At 36.9% G+C, this 18,080-nt stretch overlaps 1 protein-coding gene across 5 annotated transcripts in view; it reads left to right on the top strand.

Annotated features, from left to right (window-relative positions):
- The window catches only part of ARMC8 (armadillo repeat containing 8), a 102,168-nt gene that overhangs the window by 7,086 nt on the left and 77,002 nt on the right, over window positions 1–18,080 (top strand). For 4 of the 5 annotated variants that reach the window (XM_059920246.1, XM_059920249.1, XM_059920245.1 and 1 more), the window contains exon 2: window positions 13,006–13,082. The exons of the other annotated variant lie outside the window; for it this stretch is intronic. In XM_059920246.1, the coding sequence (XP_059776229.1) occupies window positions 13,006–13,082 (77 nt within the window). The remainder of the gene's footprint in view (window positions 1–13,005; window positions 13,083–18,080) is intronic. 5 annotated transcript variants of the gene reach the window in all.

Below are 18,080 nucleotides of genomic sequence, written 5' to 3'. Positions count from 1 at the left end.
ACCAGTCCCATCTTGAGGCTATCTAGGGGCCCCAGCCCAATCATTCATTAGCAAAACTCTTGAAAGATGTTCCTTATGAATAAGTAAAGACATTCATATCACCCAGGAAATTTCAAGGGTTTCAGGACCTCTGTGCCAGGAACTGGGAGAAAGACCAAATATACTTATTAAACCACAGATATAGAGGTCTAGTGCTTAAACCTGGGGAGATGATTATTATTGGGAGTCATCAGCACATTGACCGAGTTCTTAACCTTTTAAGGGTAAGAGGCTCAACACCATCTTCCCCAGAAAAACATGCATCTGCCTAAAGAATCACATAATTTCAAGGGGCTCATAGATTCCCTGAAACCCACACATAAATCTTGAGTTAACAGTTCCTATTCTTTATTCATTCCAAAGTCAGTCACAAAAACATAGAGCAAAATTTAAAACTCATTTTAAATCATTTTGGAATGGTAAAAATTGTAACAACAAGGTTTTAAAACTCATGTAAGGTATGATGTGGGGGATTTGGCTCTGAAGAACTGTAATCTTTTGCCCAGATTATGCCAGTGATCTTCCCCAAGGTGTACTGTATATACAGGAAGGGCTTTGTGTAGCAGATGGTATAGCAGGCCTGGGAGGCAGAGCTAGATGAGAGATCTAAGCCAGGACAAAGTAAGGCACTTGTGGATCTAGGCATAGGCAAAGTGGAATAGACAGAAATTACAAGTGGCCCGTGATACTGGCATAATAGTCACAGGCCACAATGTGGATGATGGGTCAGGCAGATCCTGAGTGGTACTATGGTCGGAAAGCTAATGCACCAATTAATTGCTGGAAGTGATGGGCTGAGTATGAGTCAAGCACCATGGATAGCTCCGAGGCAAGGGTGTTTACTGCCTCTAAGAATCTGAAGCAAATAAAGCCTTTTTAAAAAAAAAAAAAAAAAATCAGAAGGCAGCTAGCCTGTCTGGACTGTACCACCTCTGAGGTATACCATGAAAGATGGTACCCTGGATTTCAAAGTCATTACATGATTGCAGTCTTGAAGAATAATTTAAACTATTCTTATAGTCAAGGACAACATCACACCCGTGTCTGAATAGCCTCACTCTGTTATGTCAGGATTAAGAGGTAGGCATTTGAATGCATCCTAGCGGATTTCCTGGGCTATCTTATCATTTTGGAAGGCATCTAAATGAACCTTTGCCAACCCAGAGAATATCTCAGTCTTTATAAAACTCCTCACAATCCTTGTCACTCTAATGTCCCATAGAAGGTTCTTGCTCCCTTGGACTTCCAGATTCTGTTATTTTGCACCATAAATCCTTACATGGGCAACTTACTCTGTCCAGAGGGATCCCTTCTTGGTCCTCAGTCTTCAGACATTCTTATCTACATTGAAGAGTAAATGAATAGAATTTAATAGAAAGAACCTTACAAATCATCTAGACCCAAATAGCTCTTTGTGATTTGTACCATACTTTAAAAGGATAAACATTGCAGTACCTGGTTAGAAAGAAGCATGAATGCTAAATTGCTTCCAGTTCTTGAGACCACCTAAGCATCTTTATAGCATGTTGATACGATATACAAGGGCTATAATAATATTTTATTACACTAAAAACTCACTACTGAAAAAGTAGAGGCTACTCTTCATATTCCTTTTAATCTAACTGTGCTCTGGTTTTCCTGTTATGAAAAGAAAAATCCCCTTTTGTGTAAGTAATATTATGGAATCTTTGCCTGAAAGAAGCCTGCAGATAATCTTTAGTTTGTCCTTGTCTGTTTTTTATTGATGAAAACTGAGAACCAGAGAGACTGACCTGTCCACTGTCATATACTCTTGTCTATGAAGTGTCGTAGTCAGATTTCCAAACACATAGAGGAAAAATTTGTGTGCACAGCCTTACATTTTAGAATTTTATTTTCAAACTTTATATGAGTACTGATTTATTTGCTATTTATTTTAAAATAAGTTCTCTTAACATGTAAAATCGGATTTTCAGTCTTAATTACTTATTGAGAAGTCAGGGCTGCTTCTTATCCAAGTAGATTAAGTTTAAAATTATATATTTCAGTATTTTCATAATTGTGTTTATGAGATTGAAACATTATATTCTAGGGATTTTGGTTGTCATAAGTATGTTACATTCTGCACTGATGGGACCCAGCCAAACTGAAGTGCCATTTTATAAACTTCCCAAAGTTGGTAGAGACTGCAGAAAAGCAGGGCTTTGGTGAATTTTGGGAGGAAGGATGCTGCAAACCTCTAGAATCACCAAAGAATGAATCCCATAATAAAAAAAAAAATGTAAAGGTAAAAATAGTTTAAAAAATACTGTGTGATGGGTCTGCAAAAATTGAATGAGAATCTGATTGAGTCCTAATGGGGCCAGAAGTTTACTAGAAGACAAAAAAGTAAAAGAAAAGAAAAATCAAAATATCCACAAAATTTGGGGTTTACTTAGGCATTTTCTTCTAATTTTTCTTCCTTTTGGAGGCATGTAGGAATTTTTTAATACATAGGGAGGGCATGATAGCCATCTGCAAGGAAAAGGTCAGTCTTTGTTATATTATCCTTTTTTGTATTGTTCCAGAGGGAGGTAGTTATTTTTTCCCCCTCAAAGTTAGGAAAAAATTCTCTAGTTCCTGGACTTTAAATGGAATAATTGTGAATCTGTGACTGATCTAAGCAGTACAGTTATTTGGCATTTCAGAAAATTGTCAAAGTGACAGTAGGAAGCATTTGTTTGGACTGAGAGTTGGAGGCATCAGAAAATCAAATCTTGGTTTCAAATTGTTTGGGATGGAGAAGAGGTTCTGGAGCTCCCAGCTGACTGGAATGTTAAGAGCTGTTTCAGTTAGTGGTTCTCAACTCTGCTAGACTCCACACCCCCTTCTTAAAACGTATTTTGAAGCACCTCCTTGGCTCTCCTGGAGTGAAATTCATAGATAACTGCTCTTACATGTAAATTTTTAAGAGTTGGCATAATGCCTCAGCTGTGTTAAGGGAGAAAGAGCAGGAAACTAATTTATATTATTTAAATGAGTAAAGACTCAGGTACTAGAAAGAAGTAATAAAATAGTGATATATTTGCAAATAAGGGTAGTTTAGCTGTAAATATGACTGCTTTAAGACAGAGTGATATAGGTATGATGTGATGGTTACTTAAATACAATAAATGATACTGTTTTTGATGTGATTTTTCTGAAATGAACAATTTTGATAAAGTTCCTAACAAGACAAAGTACACCCTTTCCTATATTCATATGGGAGTTGCATTCTTGGAAAATGGTATAGTAAAATGATGCGAAACACATTTTTTGTTTATATGTAAACAAAAAATATGTAAAATGGAGTTAGATTCTAGGCTCAGGTAATTAAAGTTTATTTTCCTACCTGACTGCATAGTGGAAAGTCTTTTCGGGTGTGGGCCTGTTGTCCCACTCACTGCAGGACATCTAGCATCCTTAGCCCTTGGCCACTAGATATCAATAGCACCTATTGTCATTTTGACAACCCAAAATCACTTCCATAGATTTAAAGAATGTATCTTAGGCAGTAGTGCTGTCCGTGTTTAGAACTACTGAGATGCTGAGCGTATGGGGTTCTCTGGGGGAGGGGGGGCGTGTATTAGTACACTTCCCTCTTTCTCTCCTGCACTTCTCCCTCCCCACAGCTTGTGCAGTGTATAGTAAAAGGAGATGGAAATAAAATGTGCTATTAAACATTTCCCCCCCCATATAGCATGTATAGCCCTATAATATTCTATATCGTTTATTTATAATGTTTATTGCTTTTTATCTTTCTCCCCTTGCTGAAATGTAAGCTCTGCAAAGTTGGGCTTTTTTTGGTTCTTGCCTAGAACAGTGCCTGCATAGCTGTCTAAATATTTGTTGACTGAATTAAAGAGTACAACTTTAGCTTTGTTTTGTATTCCCAAGTGTATACTATATCACTATAATACTAAATTGTGTTTCTCAAACACACCACATTGCTTCAGAACTCTTTTGTATGTGCTGTGCTCTCTGCCTAGAGTCCTTATCTTTTTTTTCCTCCCCATTTCACCTAGCAAAATAATACTAGTCTTTCAGATTAATCATCCTTGCTGCTTAGATACCACCTCCCATTCCACCCTTAACTTCAGTTAATTGTATCTTCAGCTTTCTTTTTATCTTGTGTTCACTTTTATGGTTACAGTTATCCTGTGTTAGAAGTGACAACTGTAACTTACTTACCTATCTGTTTCCTTTCTGTGCTGTGAATGAGTTGAGGGTAAGGGACTCTATCTTAACTCTGTTACCAGCACCTAGTAAATTAAAGATATTCACATGTTGAATTTCAGCATGAAATAGGTTTTAAACTGAAGCTTTATAGAGCTCAAACATTCTATTTTTTTGGGTTGTGCTCCTTTCATCTCTTCCCTAAATCAGGATTTTCCCTGACAATGCTGAATGATCAACATTATGAACAATTTTATCTTGAAGTTCCTAGTAGTTTGTGGAATAATTGACACATGAAATTTTGATTAATATGGCAACAACTAGTTTAAACATTCATTTCTCAGGGGTCAGAATTCCCCAATGAGATTTGTAATATTTCAATTTCTAAAGAACACATGAATTAAATGAGAAAATAGATATGAAAATACTTTGTAAACTGTAACATACTAAACAAGTGTCAGGTATTATAAAAATATTTGTATTCTGTCTACCTTTTCTTTCTGAGTTGGTGTATGGGAACGAGAACACTATAAATTGATTATTCCTTGCGACTTCCCTGGCAGTACAGTGGTTAAGACTCTGCTTCCACTGCAGAGGGCACAGGTTCGATCCCTGGTCAGGGAACCAAGATCCCTCATGCCAAGGTGCAGCCAAAAAAAAAAAAAAATTACTCCTTGAACTATATATTGGTATTCGTAACTGTGATTTTATATTGTCTGAGTCCATGGTTATAGTCTACAGTTATAATGAAAGTTAGTAATAAAAGGTGCACTAAGGATTACCTATTTTTAACAGTTATTTTAAATCTCAAGTAATGAAAGTTTAGATTTTTAAGGTCAGCATTCAAATGCATATTTATTTCTTGCTAAGTACTTAGCTTGCTCTGAGAAAAAAGCTGCTATCAGGTGAGGAAAGGTATGTCTGAATAATTAGGCTTTAATCATGAATATGACTATAAATAACTGAGAAGAGCATTAGTACATTTGTTAAGGTAATTATATTTTTTATACAAAAATAGGCTTTTCCTGAAATCAGTGTTTATATGGTTCATTTACAGTTTACAGGGGTTTTTCTTGTGTGTTATCTCATTTGATCCACGCTCTGAGCTATGTGGTAACGTTACCATTTTATACTTGAAGAAACAGTCTCAAAATTTTATTTTTGCCCTATGTCACAGAGCTACCAAGTGGTAGAACTAGGTTTCAAACCCATCTTCTGATGCCAAGTCATATATTCTTTCTACCATTCAATGCCTGAATATGGTAGAAATAAAGAACATACTACTTTAATGAAATACACATAGAGCAAGATTTTAATGAAATAAAATAGTTTGATATTTTCTTATTAACACTTAAACCCTCACTCTTCATTGTTTAATAAACCCATTGTTTCACTTCAGGTTTTAAAACTTCAGTTGAACACATTTACTTCTTCTATTCTTTGAGTTAAATCCCATTCGTGGCAAGTCTGGGACTTAATAATTTGGCATTCAGAACCTTTCCCGAAGAATTTTTTTCAAAAGGCAGGGTTTTAATTCACCCCAATCATGCGTAGTTTATTCAGAAGGGCAATTAGAGATTGTTCTGGTTTGCTTTTTCAGTATGTCTGACCAGTTTTCTGAGCTATCTCTAAGTTTTTCCTCTTTTCTTTTGTGCCACTAAAGAGGAATAAAAGGTAGGGCAAGCATATAGCCTGGTTTGTCTCCAACACTCTTCATTTATGTGTGTTATTCTGTGACAAGTATTAGTAGTGCCCTCTTTCAGTCTTAAAATTATCCTGGTTTGGATGATAAATTTGAAGGTATATTCATTGTCTGTTTATTGTTATGTAACAAATTACTTAGCTGCTTAAAACAACATTTAATATCTCACAGTTTCTGTAGGTCAGGAATTCAGATGTGGCTTAGCTAATGCCTCTGCCCCAGAATTCCTTGTGAGGTTGCAGTCAGGGTGTCAACAGGAGCTGCGTTTCAAGGCTCAGTTGAGGGAGGATCCATTTCCAAGCTCACTCACAGGATTATTGGCAGGATTTAGTTCCATGTGGGCTGTTGAACTGAGGGCCTCAATCTCTTGCTGGCTCTTGGCCAGGGGCTCCCCTTAGTTCCATGCCATGTGGGGCTCTCCATAGGGCAACTTACAAGATGGAAGCTGGCTTTTGACGGAGGGAGGGAGGGACAGACAGACAGACACAGACATGGACACAGAGAGAGGGAGAGCTCTGTCTGCAGTGACATACTATCACCTCCACTGCTTTCTGCTTGCTAGAATCAAGTCACTACAACCAGTCTTCACTCAAGGGGAGACATCACAAATGGTCACCCTAATAAAAGGGAAATTGCTTCCACATAATAGTTCTCCACAGTGGAATGCAACTCATTACCTGTTTCTGTTTTCCTTCAAGAAGAAATTTGTTACAAGCTTCTCTTCTTTCTTTAATGTTTAGTACCTGTTCGTATATATGTACATTCAGCTCTACTAAATTCTAAATACTAATTCACAAATTTGGTGTATACAAACTTTCTGCTTGAAGGGATTCATGTACATTTTTACATAATATAATTTGGAGAGGTGCTATTCAGCATAAAAATGTAACAGGTTTTTAATCTATACATTTGTGGTGGCTTCTGCAGCTTTGAATGGGTACAGTGAGTTTAGAGCTAGGTTTCGAGGGCTTTCTAGGTCATTTGTTTGAAGCCTTGTGCCAAAAGGCAGAGGTCATAGTGTGACCCTGGCTAGCACTGCTCTCCTTCATGGGCACAGGCTGTACCCTGAGCTTTAGCTGGCTGCTTGACACATTCACTGGATCGGTTGGGAGGATGGAGCATCACTGTGTGTACAATCTCTTCCAGCTACCAGAAGCTACAGAGTAATTTAAAAGGGTATTCGTGTTTTGAAGTGAGCGTGAAGCCACGTCTTGAAAGGACAGATCATCAGACACTCTGTTAACCTTTTGGCCTCTGTGGGCAGGAGGGAGGAAGAAAATCCAGTGTTTGTCCTATTTCAGGGGTAAATTAGTGCCTAGATCAAACTGTCCCTCCCCAATATCCACACTGTTGTTGGCAAGAGTGAAAAAGCCCCCAAATTCCCTTCACCCCCACCTCCCCCATTATTACAGCCTCATTCCTCTTTCCCTTGAGGTCATCAGGATTAAGCTCTTTATCTCTGTTTACATTAACTACCACAAGAAGCCCAAGACTCTAGGGTCCTTCCTCATGCCCATGTGTCTCTGTCCATTTACTTTTCTGTCCAGATCCCTTGCCTCTCTCCCGCTCCTTTCACTGGGTTTCTGTTATCCTCACCCTCTTGTCTGAACATTTCCTTCATCTTTTTGTTTAGACTGAAACCAGGCTTTTCACTTCTTAACACCCTTTTCCTCAGCTTTCTCCTGCAATCTTCTCAGCTGGTGGCTCTTTTTCTTCCCATATCCCTCATATCTCTAGGCCTAGAAGTGGAGACAGAGAATTGCTCCTCATTGCTCTTTTCAGACCCCTCTCTGCCCTTTTCTCTAAACATTCCAGCTCTGAATCTCATCAGACTCTACCTTGTAGTCATCTGTAGATCCCCCAGATCATTCCCCCTCATTTCTTTAAGATTTTAGCTCCTAGCTCATGTTCACTTTTTCTAACACTATTTCTGTGATAATTTATGGAAATTTCATTACCTATGTAGACAATTTTTCTAAAACTCTAGACTTCCCCAATGATCATATCTCTGTGCTCCCCTGAGGTGTTTGTCCCCATGGTTATTTCCGAGACCTTGACCTTACCAAAAGCTAAAACCCTTTCATAATCTCAATTTTACACATTCTGGTCACCACATTCTGTCCTCCCAAACCACTCCTTCTACTACCCGAACACCTACAAGCCTTCTTCAATCCCCCTGTTACCTGCATTCCATTAATTCTCCCGCTTTTTCGTTGGTCTTCAATAGGCCTGTCATTAGAATCTCAACTTTGCATATACCCTCAACTCAGCTGACCCATTCCTTTGGCTTTGTCATCCTTGCCTGGTGAAGTTCCAGCTCTGGTTAAATCTAACTCTATTATTCATGTCTACTTCTGTATATTTTAATGTAGCTGGAGAAGAACACAGCCATGCTGACTGGTCTCACTTTAAGTTCATAATCATGAACCTCAAGAACGTTAGTGCTGCCTGGCAGTCCTGATATATTTTCTGGCCCATGCTGTGTTTTATTCCTTCTGTTCTTCACTCTCGCACCCAACCCCACAATTTTAACTTTCAGAAAATAGAGATAATCAGAGAGAATGTCCACAAGCTCTCATCACCGTATCCACCTAATTTATTGCCCCTGACTGTTGTACTTTCCATGTTCTACTTGGTCAGTAAATCCACTTCCCTCTCAATAATTGTGAACGTTGTTCCAGAAGTTCTCCCTCTACCCCAGTGCAGCATGTTTTTCTTTATCAAAACAAAGCAAAAATTTCCGTCGATGAATAAGTATGCTTTAATTTATTCCGTCTCTAAAAAAAAAAAATCTCTCCTGACTTCGCTTGTCCCTCTAGCTCTTACTCTCTTTCTTCACTCCCCTTTACAATGAAACTCCTTGAAAGAGCTGTCTGTGTGTCCTTTCTCTAATTCCTCTTTTCCCATTCTCTCTTAAACCCTCGCCAAGCAGGCTTTGGCCCCACCACTCTGCCCAGACTGTTGTTGTCAGGATCACTGATGACCTCCATGTTCCTAAGTCTAATGGTCAGGTCTTAGTTACTATCTTATGCTACACATGCGTAGTATTTGGCATATTTGATTACTCCCTCCTTGAAACCTTACCCTATCTGGCTTCTCAGATTTCCTCCCACCATGCTGGCTGCTTGTTCAGATGCTCCAGAGTTCAGTCTTCAGGCCTTGCCTTATCATGGTTACTCCCTCAGTGAACTTATCCTGTGTCTAATCTGTCAACTCCCTAATTTGTATCTCCCACCCACAACTCTCTCCTAAACTCTAGACATATTCAACTGCTAACTTGACATTCTCACTTGGGTGGCTAATAAAATTCTCAGTCCTAACATGTCCAAAACTGAACTTTTGATCTTCTCGCTCAAACCTGCATTTCCCACAGTCTTCCTCATCTCATTAACTGGCAACTCAGTCTTTCTAGGTGCTCAGGCAAAAACCTTAAGTGTTACCCTTGGCTCCTCTATTCTTTCACACTCCACATCTACTCTGACAGCATATCCAGTTTGATAGTCGTTTCAGCTTTAACATTTATCAGGAATCTGAGTGACTCTTACTACCTCCAGAACTCTTGCCCTAGTCCAGGCTTCCATCATCTCTCTGAAGTGACAGCATTTCTAATTACTGAAATAGCTTCCTCCCCAGTCTCCCTGCTTTGTTCCCTAGCCCCCTCCACACATTTGTCTGTTTCTAAAGTTGCAACCAGAGCAGTCCTTTTAAAACAAGTCAGTTCATGTCTCTACTTTCTCAAAACTCTCTTAATGGCTTCCCAACTCACACCATAAAAATAAAAATCCTTACAATGACCAAGAAGGGTCTATACCAGTGTTGTCCAGTGGAAAAATAATGCTAGCCACATATGTAATTAAAAATTTTCCAGCAACCATGCTATACAAGTAAAAAGAAAACATGAAATTAATTTCAATATATATAATTTAAACCAGTATATCCAAATATTATTTCAATATGTAATCAGTGTAAGGAATTATTAATGAAATTGTTTTACTTTTTTATATGAAGTCTTCAAAAATCTGGTGTGTATTTTACACAATTTTGATACCAAATTTTGGTTGGAAATACTTGATTTGTATTTTGATTGGAAATACTTGATCGGTATTTAGGTTTCATGAAATTTACAGTTGAAAGTAAATTTACATACCTAAGTAATTCTAAACATTCTTAAAAGTTTTCTAATAACTGAATCCAGTATTGGTTTTTAAATTTTAATTTTAATTAAAGTTAAAAAATTTAAAATTGAGTTTCTAGCCACATTTCAAATGCCCAATAGCCATATGAGACTAGTGGCTATCATATTGGACACCACAGCTCTTTACCATCTGGCCACTCTTCTCTGACCTCGTCTCCTACTGTTTTCTCCTTTGCTCATTCTGCTCCAGCTGTAATGGCCTCCTGTTCTTTGATCCCAGCAGACACTTACCATTTCAGAGCCTTTGCATTTGTTGTTCTCTTTGCTTAAAAAGCTTTGCTCCCAGGTAGCTGCATGACTTACTCCTTGACCTTTTTCAGGTCTTTGCTCAAGTGTCACCTTCTTAAAGAAATTATCTCTGACCAACTTATTTAATATCTGTACCAACTGCCTTCTCTCTCAAAGTCTTATATTTCCAGGCTGCCTTTTGAAAGACGAGAGAAGAAGGCTGAAAGGGGAGAGACGGCCTGATCTACAAAGGAAAGCAGTGAAATATGAGAAATGTCCCATACAAACAACTAAGTGAATTTGTTAAGCAAAAACATAAGAGTAAAATCAGATTGAACAAGTGACTCTCTCCTCTCAGCTTGCTGCTACCTAGGCAGCTCAGAGGATCATTTTTTGTACATAGGACTGACCCCTTTATAGATGTAAGCTCTTTAAGTGCACTGTTCTGCCTTAACATCCTCTTGTATTTTCTTTGGCACCTAGCATAGAACTTTGACCAGAAGGCAATCTGAACACTTCAATTATTGGCTGCCCATTGGTTAGCCTTTTGTGTTTTATATTCTGTGGTTGCCTTTCTACCTTCCTCCCTTCTTTTTCAGTGCCAGCAACTGATATACTTGCTGATGGTATTTGTGTGTTGGCTTCACATGCCTTATGGCTGTGGTTGTGACCCTGATTTTTTCCTTGTCTGTTCTTATGCACTCTTATTCATTTTCCAAAACCAACTCCTCTAAGAAGTTTTCACTATGTATTCTTCTGTTTTATATTCTAGTAGGGAATATAAACTTGTAAACACAGTTACAACAGAATATGAATTCTTGAGGGGATGGACCATGCCTTACTTTTTTTTTTAGGCCTTTAATGCCTTCCTCAGTGCCTTTAATTAAAAGAAGGCCTTTAATGCCTTCCTCAGTGCCTTGCGTATAGTAGGTACGCAGTGCTTGTTAAATTGAATGAACCAGGCATAGAACAGTAGAGTTGCTATTAATGGGAGAAATTTATGTTGTTTAAAATAAGGTCTTAAACCCAAGTACCTTTTTAAAAACCACATTGAGAGGCAAGAGATGTAGAGCTGTGGGAGAGTGTGTGGAGAGAAACAGTAAAATCAAAATCTGTCCTTATATAGGAGGGATTCTAAGAGTCTGAAGTTCTCAGAAGAACTTACCATGTTGGAAAGTCAGGAAAGCACATGTGCTCAAATGGAGTGAGAAGACATATCTGTTTGTATTATAGGAATACTGTTTTCAGTTTTACCCTGGATTTTGCTCTTGTGTATATTATTTCTTGGTATATTTGTACAGTTGTTTGCATCCCTACTTAACATTTGACAGTCTGACATCTGGGTAAAGATCAGCCCTCATTTGTTAACCAGGGGGTTGAGAGAGATAATTAAGAGTCCTTCTAACTCTGTGATTCTGTTATTTTGAGGAAACCAGACCCCGTTAGCAAGTACTTAATGGTACCCTATTAGGCACAAGAATTTTCATCAGTTTGGCTTATTTGCTGCCAGTTTGTTCTGTATAAAAGTATGTATTAAAAGTGGGTATTTGAGTTGCCTACAAGGGTATTTTGGTTGCAAGCTCATAATATGAAAATACACTTTGATTTTGGATTAGCTATATTGTCAGGAAATTTGAGTTTATAGAATTTTTTCCAGAGTTATTTTTGGAGATTCAGAATTTTAAGCTGGCACTGTGTCTTGGCAGTTAACTCTTTTCTGATCAGGGGTTCTGGGTAAACTGGAAAAGTATTTCTTCCTATCTACAATAATTTATCGCTAATGGGTCATAGTACATGAGCAGCATATTCCAGCAGGCATCAGAAAGAAACAGCAAGGGACAAAAATTCTTTTTTTCTGGTTCTTAAACATGTTCTTTGTTTTAAATAATGTTAAGTATTGAAAATTAAATATAAAAAATAAGTATGCCCCCCAAATAAGTATTACAAGAAATAACATAATAGTGCAAACCCCAAAATACAATAAAAGGAGGTAAGTGTCTCCCCTGCTCTTCATACTCTAACTCTCCCTCTTCTGCCCACCTTTAGCCAGTTCAGACTGGGTAGCTCTTTTGGACCTGATAAATCACCCTAATTCTTAATTTTTTTCCCTTACAGAAAGTGTGACAACTCCTTTATATTCGTTTTTATTTTTTGCATATGTCTGCTTCCTGGCAGTATAGGTCCTCTGCGTCACTCTGAGAGTCTTCCTCTTGCACCAAGACTGCCCTTCATAAACTGTTCATGAAGTCCTTACCCTTTTTTCCTTGCTGAGAATCAGATTTTCCCTCCCTTTAGTGGGTATAAACAGAAGCAACATTCCTATGTTTTTTTCGTATGTAGGTGACATCCAACAGTTAATTAAGAAACTTAGCTTGCTTCTCAATACTTAACGCCCAGTTCTTCTATCGGCAGAGCTTGCAGGGCTCACTGCAAAGGTCCCACTGTCTAGTTATGTTTTTAGTGAGAACCGGGTATCTCTTTCTTCCCCATCTTATGTTTTATCTTGTCACAAGATTTTCTCAGATAGATTTAATACAATAAGTATTTATAAAAATTCTAATGCTTCTACCTTAAGTTAGATTATATAGCTGTTTGATGTTATGGGTGATACTGTGAATTTGTGATTTGCACGGCTTCAGATGTCATAATTTTTCCCCCCACTTTCTAGGAAGTAACAGCTAGCAGTCGCCACTATGTTGACAGGCTATTTGACCCTGATCCCCAGAAAGTTCTACAAGGTGTCATGTAAGTAGTATGTATTTAAGAGTCTATCAAAAAGTCTTGTTTGTTTCATGTTTCAATCTGTCAAGTATTATAATTCTGAAAATGCAGGGTTGTAACTTTTTTCTTCTGTTTTGGAAAGACCCCTTGACATTCATGCCTTTAATATGGTACTGTAAAAAATTGTCTGTTGGATAGTTAACTGACATGGTTAGCTTCATTTTTTGTAGAATACTTGTTTTACATTTTTAAAAATGTTTACTTTGGAGAATGCTTTTGTGACTTTAATATCCAGCAAAAGCAAGAGAGTAAAATTGATTATCTTTTATAACCAGAAAGGGGGGTGGGAGAATAGGTCACCAGGGTTTTGGGCTTTTTGTTTTGCTTTGTTTTTAGTTAACTCATTGACTGTCTCTAAGGTTTGAATTTCCTAGTGATGTTTTAAATATAAGAATTTAGAAAGCAGTCATTAGAAAATTTAAATAAACTTTTTTTCCCCACACTTTAAATAAACTCTTGATAACCTAAATGCCCTTCTTTTCTCCACAATTACCTCATTTTTAATGAGAGGAAATATTTTTAAGCAACATAGCCGAGGTGATTATTCTTAAAAAAAAAAAAAAAATTAAGTGGGACAAGTGCAATAAGATTGCAAATGATTGAAAGATGAATTCTCTCTCCTAAGAGCAGATTTTCATGCTCTTATCACATTACTTCTAAGAAAGAAGGTCTAGCCTAAGACGACTAACTCACAGGGTTGGGAAACACGGAGCACCCACAGGACTGAGCTGTGTCCTGGGGAAGGAGGACCCAAAAAAGGTCAGGATGAGATACATTTGGGATAGCAGTGAGGGCACAAATGAGTCCCTTTCTTCTTACCCTGTTAGTGTTATCAGCAAGATAACATCTTTAGTTTAACTCTTGCTCAACTGTGGCTAGGCTAGGATGCTTCCCACTTCCAAAAAAAAAAAAAAAAAGCTCTATAGAAGGGATGTCTTTCTTGAGAGTGTGTATTTGTAAAGTAGAGGCAAGATGAGTAAGTAAGGTTACTTGACTATTCAAATTGAGCTAGAAGGGAAGGTGAGGAGCTGGATGGAGATCCACCTGGGAAACTCGACACCTTCTCTTCACATCTTCTCTGTTTACAGAAACAGGAGATGATATTTCTTGTTTTCTCATTATGTTAACTTTGCCTTTGTCCCCTTAACTGGGAGACTTTATAATGATTTAATCAGCCCCTTTAAGTCTAGTCTGATTAATACCAGGAAAAGTGGTATTAAATCTATCTGTTAAACAAATCAGTTTGGGTTGTACCTACACACACAAATTAGTTGAAGAGATAGGTTTAATTTGACATTCTTTCTTAGACAGGCAGACACTCCCCCACACACAGCTAGACACAGCTTTGTATATTGATAATCCTAGATATCACTTAAGATTCCTCAATAAATAGTTTAGCTGGAAATGTCAGACTCATTAAGTATTCAGTAAATGATATAAGATGACGTTACTGTTGTTGTTTTCATTATTACTGCTACTGTGGTTGTTTAGGAGAAAAGCTAAATTTCTCAGTCAAGGATTCTGCGTGAAAGACTTGTATCTCGAGTCATATCTGATATGAGTAGCTGATTCAAGTGTTAATTGTCACTGTTAGAAATTTCTCATTTACCAAAAAACACTGTAGCTTTTTGAAAGGTGATTATCAAATACGGCATTAAAAACACTGGGAAGAGTGTATTATTTCAGACTAGCCAAGGTATAGTTTGATAGACTTAGTGCTTCTTAAAAAATTATCAAGTCTAAGACACTTAGCTGTCAGCTAAGAAGATAAGGAAGGTTTGTGTGGAGGGATAGTGGAGTGGAAAGAGCATGGGCTTTCGAGTTAGACAACGGTAGGTTGAATATCCGGTTCTGATACTTCCTAGTAGAGTCCTTTCCTAGTACAGTGCTTGGGCAGGTTATTTGATTTCTTTGAGCCTCAACTTTATCATCTGTAAGGGGAGAGTAATACTGCCCATCTTGCCAAGTTGTTAAGAATTAAGACAGAAATATAACATTCAGTGCTTGGTATGTTGTGGATACCCACTGATTGACACTTAAATGGTTAGTAGTTATTGGCCCTAATTTAAAACAACTTCAAAAGTAAGGTGATTCTTTTCAAAGAAGAGAAAGAAAAACTCAAAAAATGTCAAAGAGATAGAACAATTCCCACCGAAGGAGAAGAAGAGGGAGAGGAGCTAGAATTCTTGATTCAGACAAGAAAATCTGAGTGATAACATGTTCCAGTAAATGTGATTGCTACTTAAAATACTAAAATCTATTTATAGTTTGAAACGGGCAGATCACCCAAAATCTTTTCACTTTATGGCCTTCTAGGGGTGTGTGTAGTATGATTTGATAAAGCTTTCTTTACCCCAGAGAGAAAAAATTATCCTTTCTGACTTAATTCTTTCCTGAACTTTGTAACTGTCTGAAGATTAATTGTACGTAGTCAATTGAATGAAAAGTGAGTTAAATTTTTAACATTTACTTTTAAGTAACCTTGTCTAATACAAGAATAATACAATATTGATAGAGGAAAAGGGGGAGCCAAAATGATGTTTAGGAAAAGAGAATTGACCAATTCTTTTCTTTTAATACACATTACACAGCCACCGTTGAGTCAGTCATACAGAGACCATTACTAGACCAAAAGAGGCAGGTAGAAGGAAGGTGGCCACAGAGTGTAAACAACCAAAGGTATCCTTCTGGTTTTAGGGAAGGAAAAGACAGAGGCTGAAGTAACCAGCTTTGAATCCAAAATATCCAATTCGAAAGACATAAAAGAATTGATGACTAGCTCTAGCTACGAGACAACCAGAGTTCTGTCATTTTTCTAGCAATATTAATCTGATTTTTCACTAGCAGGAAAAACAAAATCGAAGAAATTAAAGATGAATAATAACTTTTCATCAAGACCTATAACTAATCTACTCAGCTGAGTTAGAGCCATAGCCCTATGCATAAATATAGGGAACTTCTTTGTAGATAACCCATGTTATGAAGGACCGTCTTACCTAGTCAGTGAGTATGCCTTTGAAGAATACTATTAAACATCAGAACTGTTTAAGTTTAATTGTTAAAGAATGAGGAGTTATCCTAGAGACAACTTTTTTGTTTATAGTACAGTATTTAGCATAAATTTGAATGGTCCTATTATACTAAAGATTTGAAAACAGAATTAGGTCCTGAAAAGCAATGTTTCAAATGTGTAACTGAGTAGTTAATGGAGTAAGATAGGAGTCAGATATGAGCAGAGAGAACAGGGCAATCAGCTGTGTAGGTCATAAACTACAGCCTTTGCAACTACAACAGAGAGTAGGTACATCAGATAAACTGTACTGTATTGCAAATTTTGAGCTTCCTCTAGTGTGGTGATGTGTGTGTGACTTTAAAAAAACAATTACAGGATGTTTTTGGTGAAGTTACTCTGGTATTAGCTCAACCATGTTAAATTTCATAGTTGCAGAAGAATGACTGTTGAAATGTTTTTGTAGACCTTGAGTTAAAGCTGCTTAAACATTGTGCTTTTTTTTAACATACCTAAATTAGAGCACCTGAATCTGGTTTTGACATTAGTGGTTCTCCGTGAAAAAAATAAACAAATATCCCTGTGTGGCCTTATGTTGATATTCCCTATGTTGAAAGGCAAAAGATGATATAAGCAAATGTGGCTGGCTTTGCAGTTTCAAAGTTGAACCAAACTAGAAAACTAGATTGGCTCTTTCTGGTAAACTAAGGCAGGCAGTTGTGTAAACTGTAGAATTGTGTGGTTTTCACCAAGTATCCATTTTTAAAAGGGTCTTCTGAAGTATTTTAATATACTGATGAAATAAGTTTATTTTGGTAATGGTTTTGGTACTTCATTCTCTGGTTCCAAGAAAATATGTACCTCTGGTTTCAGTAGAATATAGACACTTTCCATTTTCTTGCATGTCCTAAAGATATGAGCGCCCATAAAATGAAGCCTCTGGCTTTTGGAAATTTTAAATTAAAGGATAAGTTTTAGGCTAATTCAAAAGAAATGTCCTGTTAGTTACTTTCAAAAGTGTTACAGGTAAACATAAGTGAAGATGACCTTAATACCAAATGAAATGGAGTGATTCTGAGAGTTACTTGTTTAAAACTTTGTATTCTGAGACAGGTTAGTCTGGTTAAAAGGGTAGCAAGATTTTCCAGAAATTGTTAGATCAGATTGACATAGTTTTGTGTACAGATATATAAGCTGTTTATATATGTATGTGATTCTAACTTTGAACATCAAAAATAGCTGAATATTTGTATGCATATCTTTATATATATCTTTTCGTATTTATAAGCCACTTAACTGTATGCTTCCATATTCATAATGTTCTAACACATTTTTGATGTTCTTTGGAATGATTACATATATTAAAAATATTTATTAATGTACTGTAAAAATATTTTACATTTATTAGTACAGTTATTACATTGCACTTTTCATTTTTGGAGAATGTAAGATGATTTGTAATCACCTGATAACTCTGATAAAACAGAGTTAAGTACAACTCCTAATTTCTGAACTAGTGTTTATAAAAATCGGAACTGTATCTGACGCTACCTACATTCCAGAAATCTACACCTCAGGGTAATTTGTTTATAAGAATGAACTAAATTACTGTCAATTCGCAGTTCTGTTCAATTTATACATATAGTAGGTGCACAATAATTGCCTAAGTTGACTTGAAATGAAGTTCACTGTAAATCTCTCAAGTACCTGCTGAATCAAAGCCTTATGTTAAAAGTAACTTTAGTTTGAATAATAGATCATCATTATCCACTTCTTTTAAAATTGGCAATTCACATCTGATGATGGTGATTTTGATGGGAATAAGAATAATCTCATTCCTTAACCATGCTGGATATTAGAAACGTATTGTACTTGGATGTTTGGATGTTACATTTTCCAAAAAGAACATCATAATAATTATTATTACAGGGTCAGGGCAGTGAGTAAGTTTG

Source organism: Balaenoptera ricei, chromosome 4 (assembly GCF_028023285.1).
Source record: "Balaenoptera ricei isolate mBalRic1 chromosome 4, mBalRic1.hap2, whole genome shotgun sequence".
NCBI lineage: Eukaryota > Metazoa > Chordata > Mammalia > Artiodactyla > Balaenopteridae > Balaenoptera > Balaenoptera ricei.
Note: the sequence above shows the minus strand (reverse complement) of the source record. Positions and strands in the feature narration are given on the sequence as shown.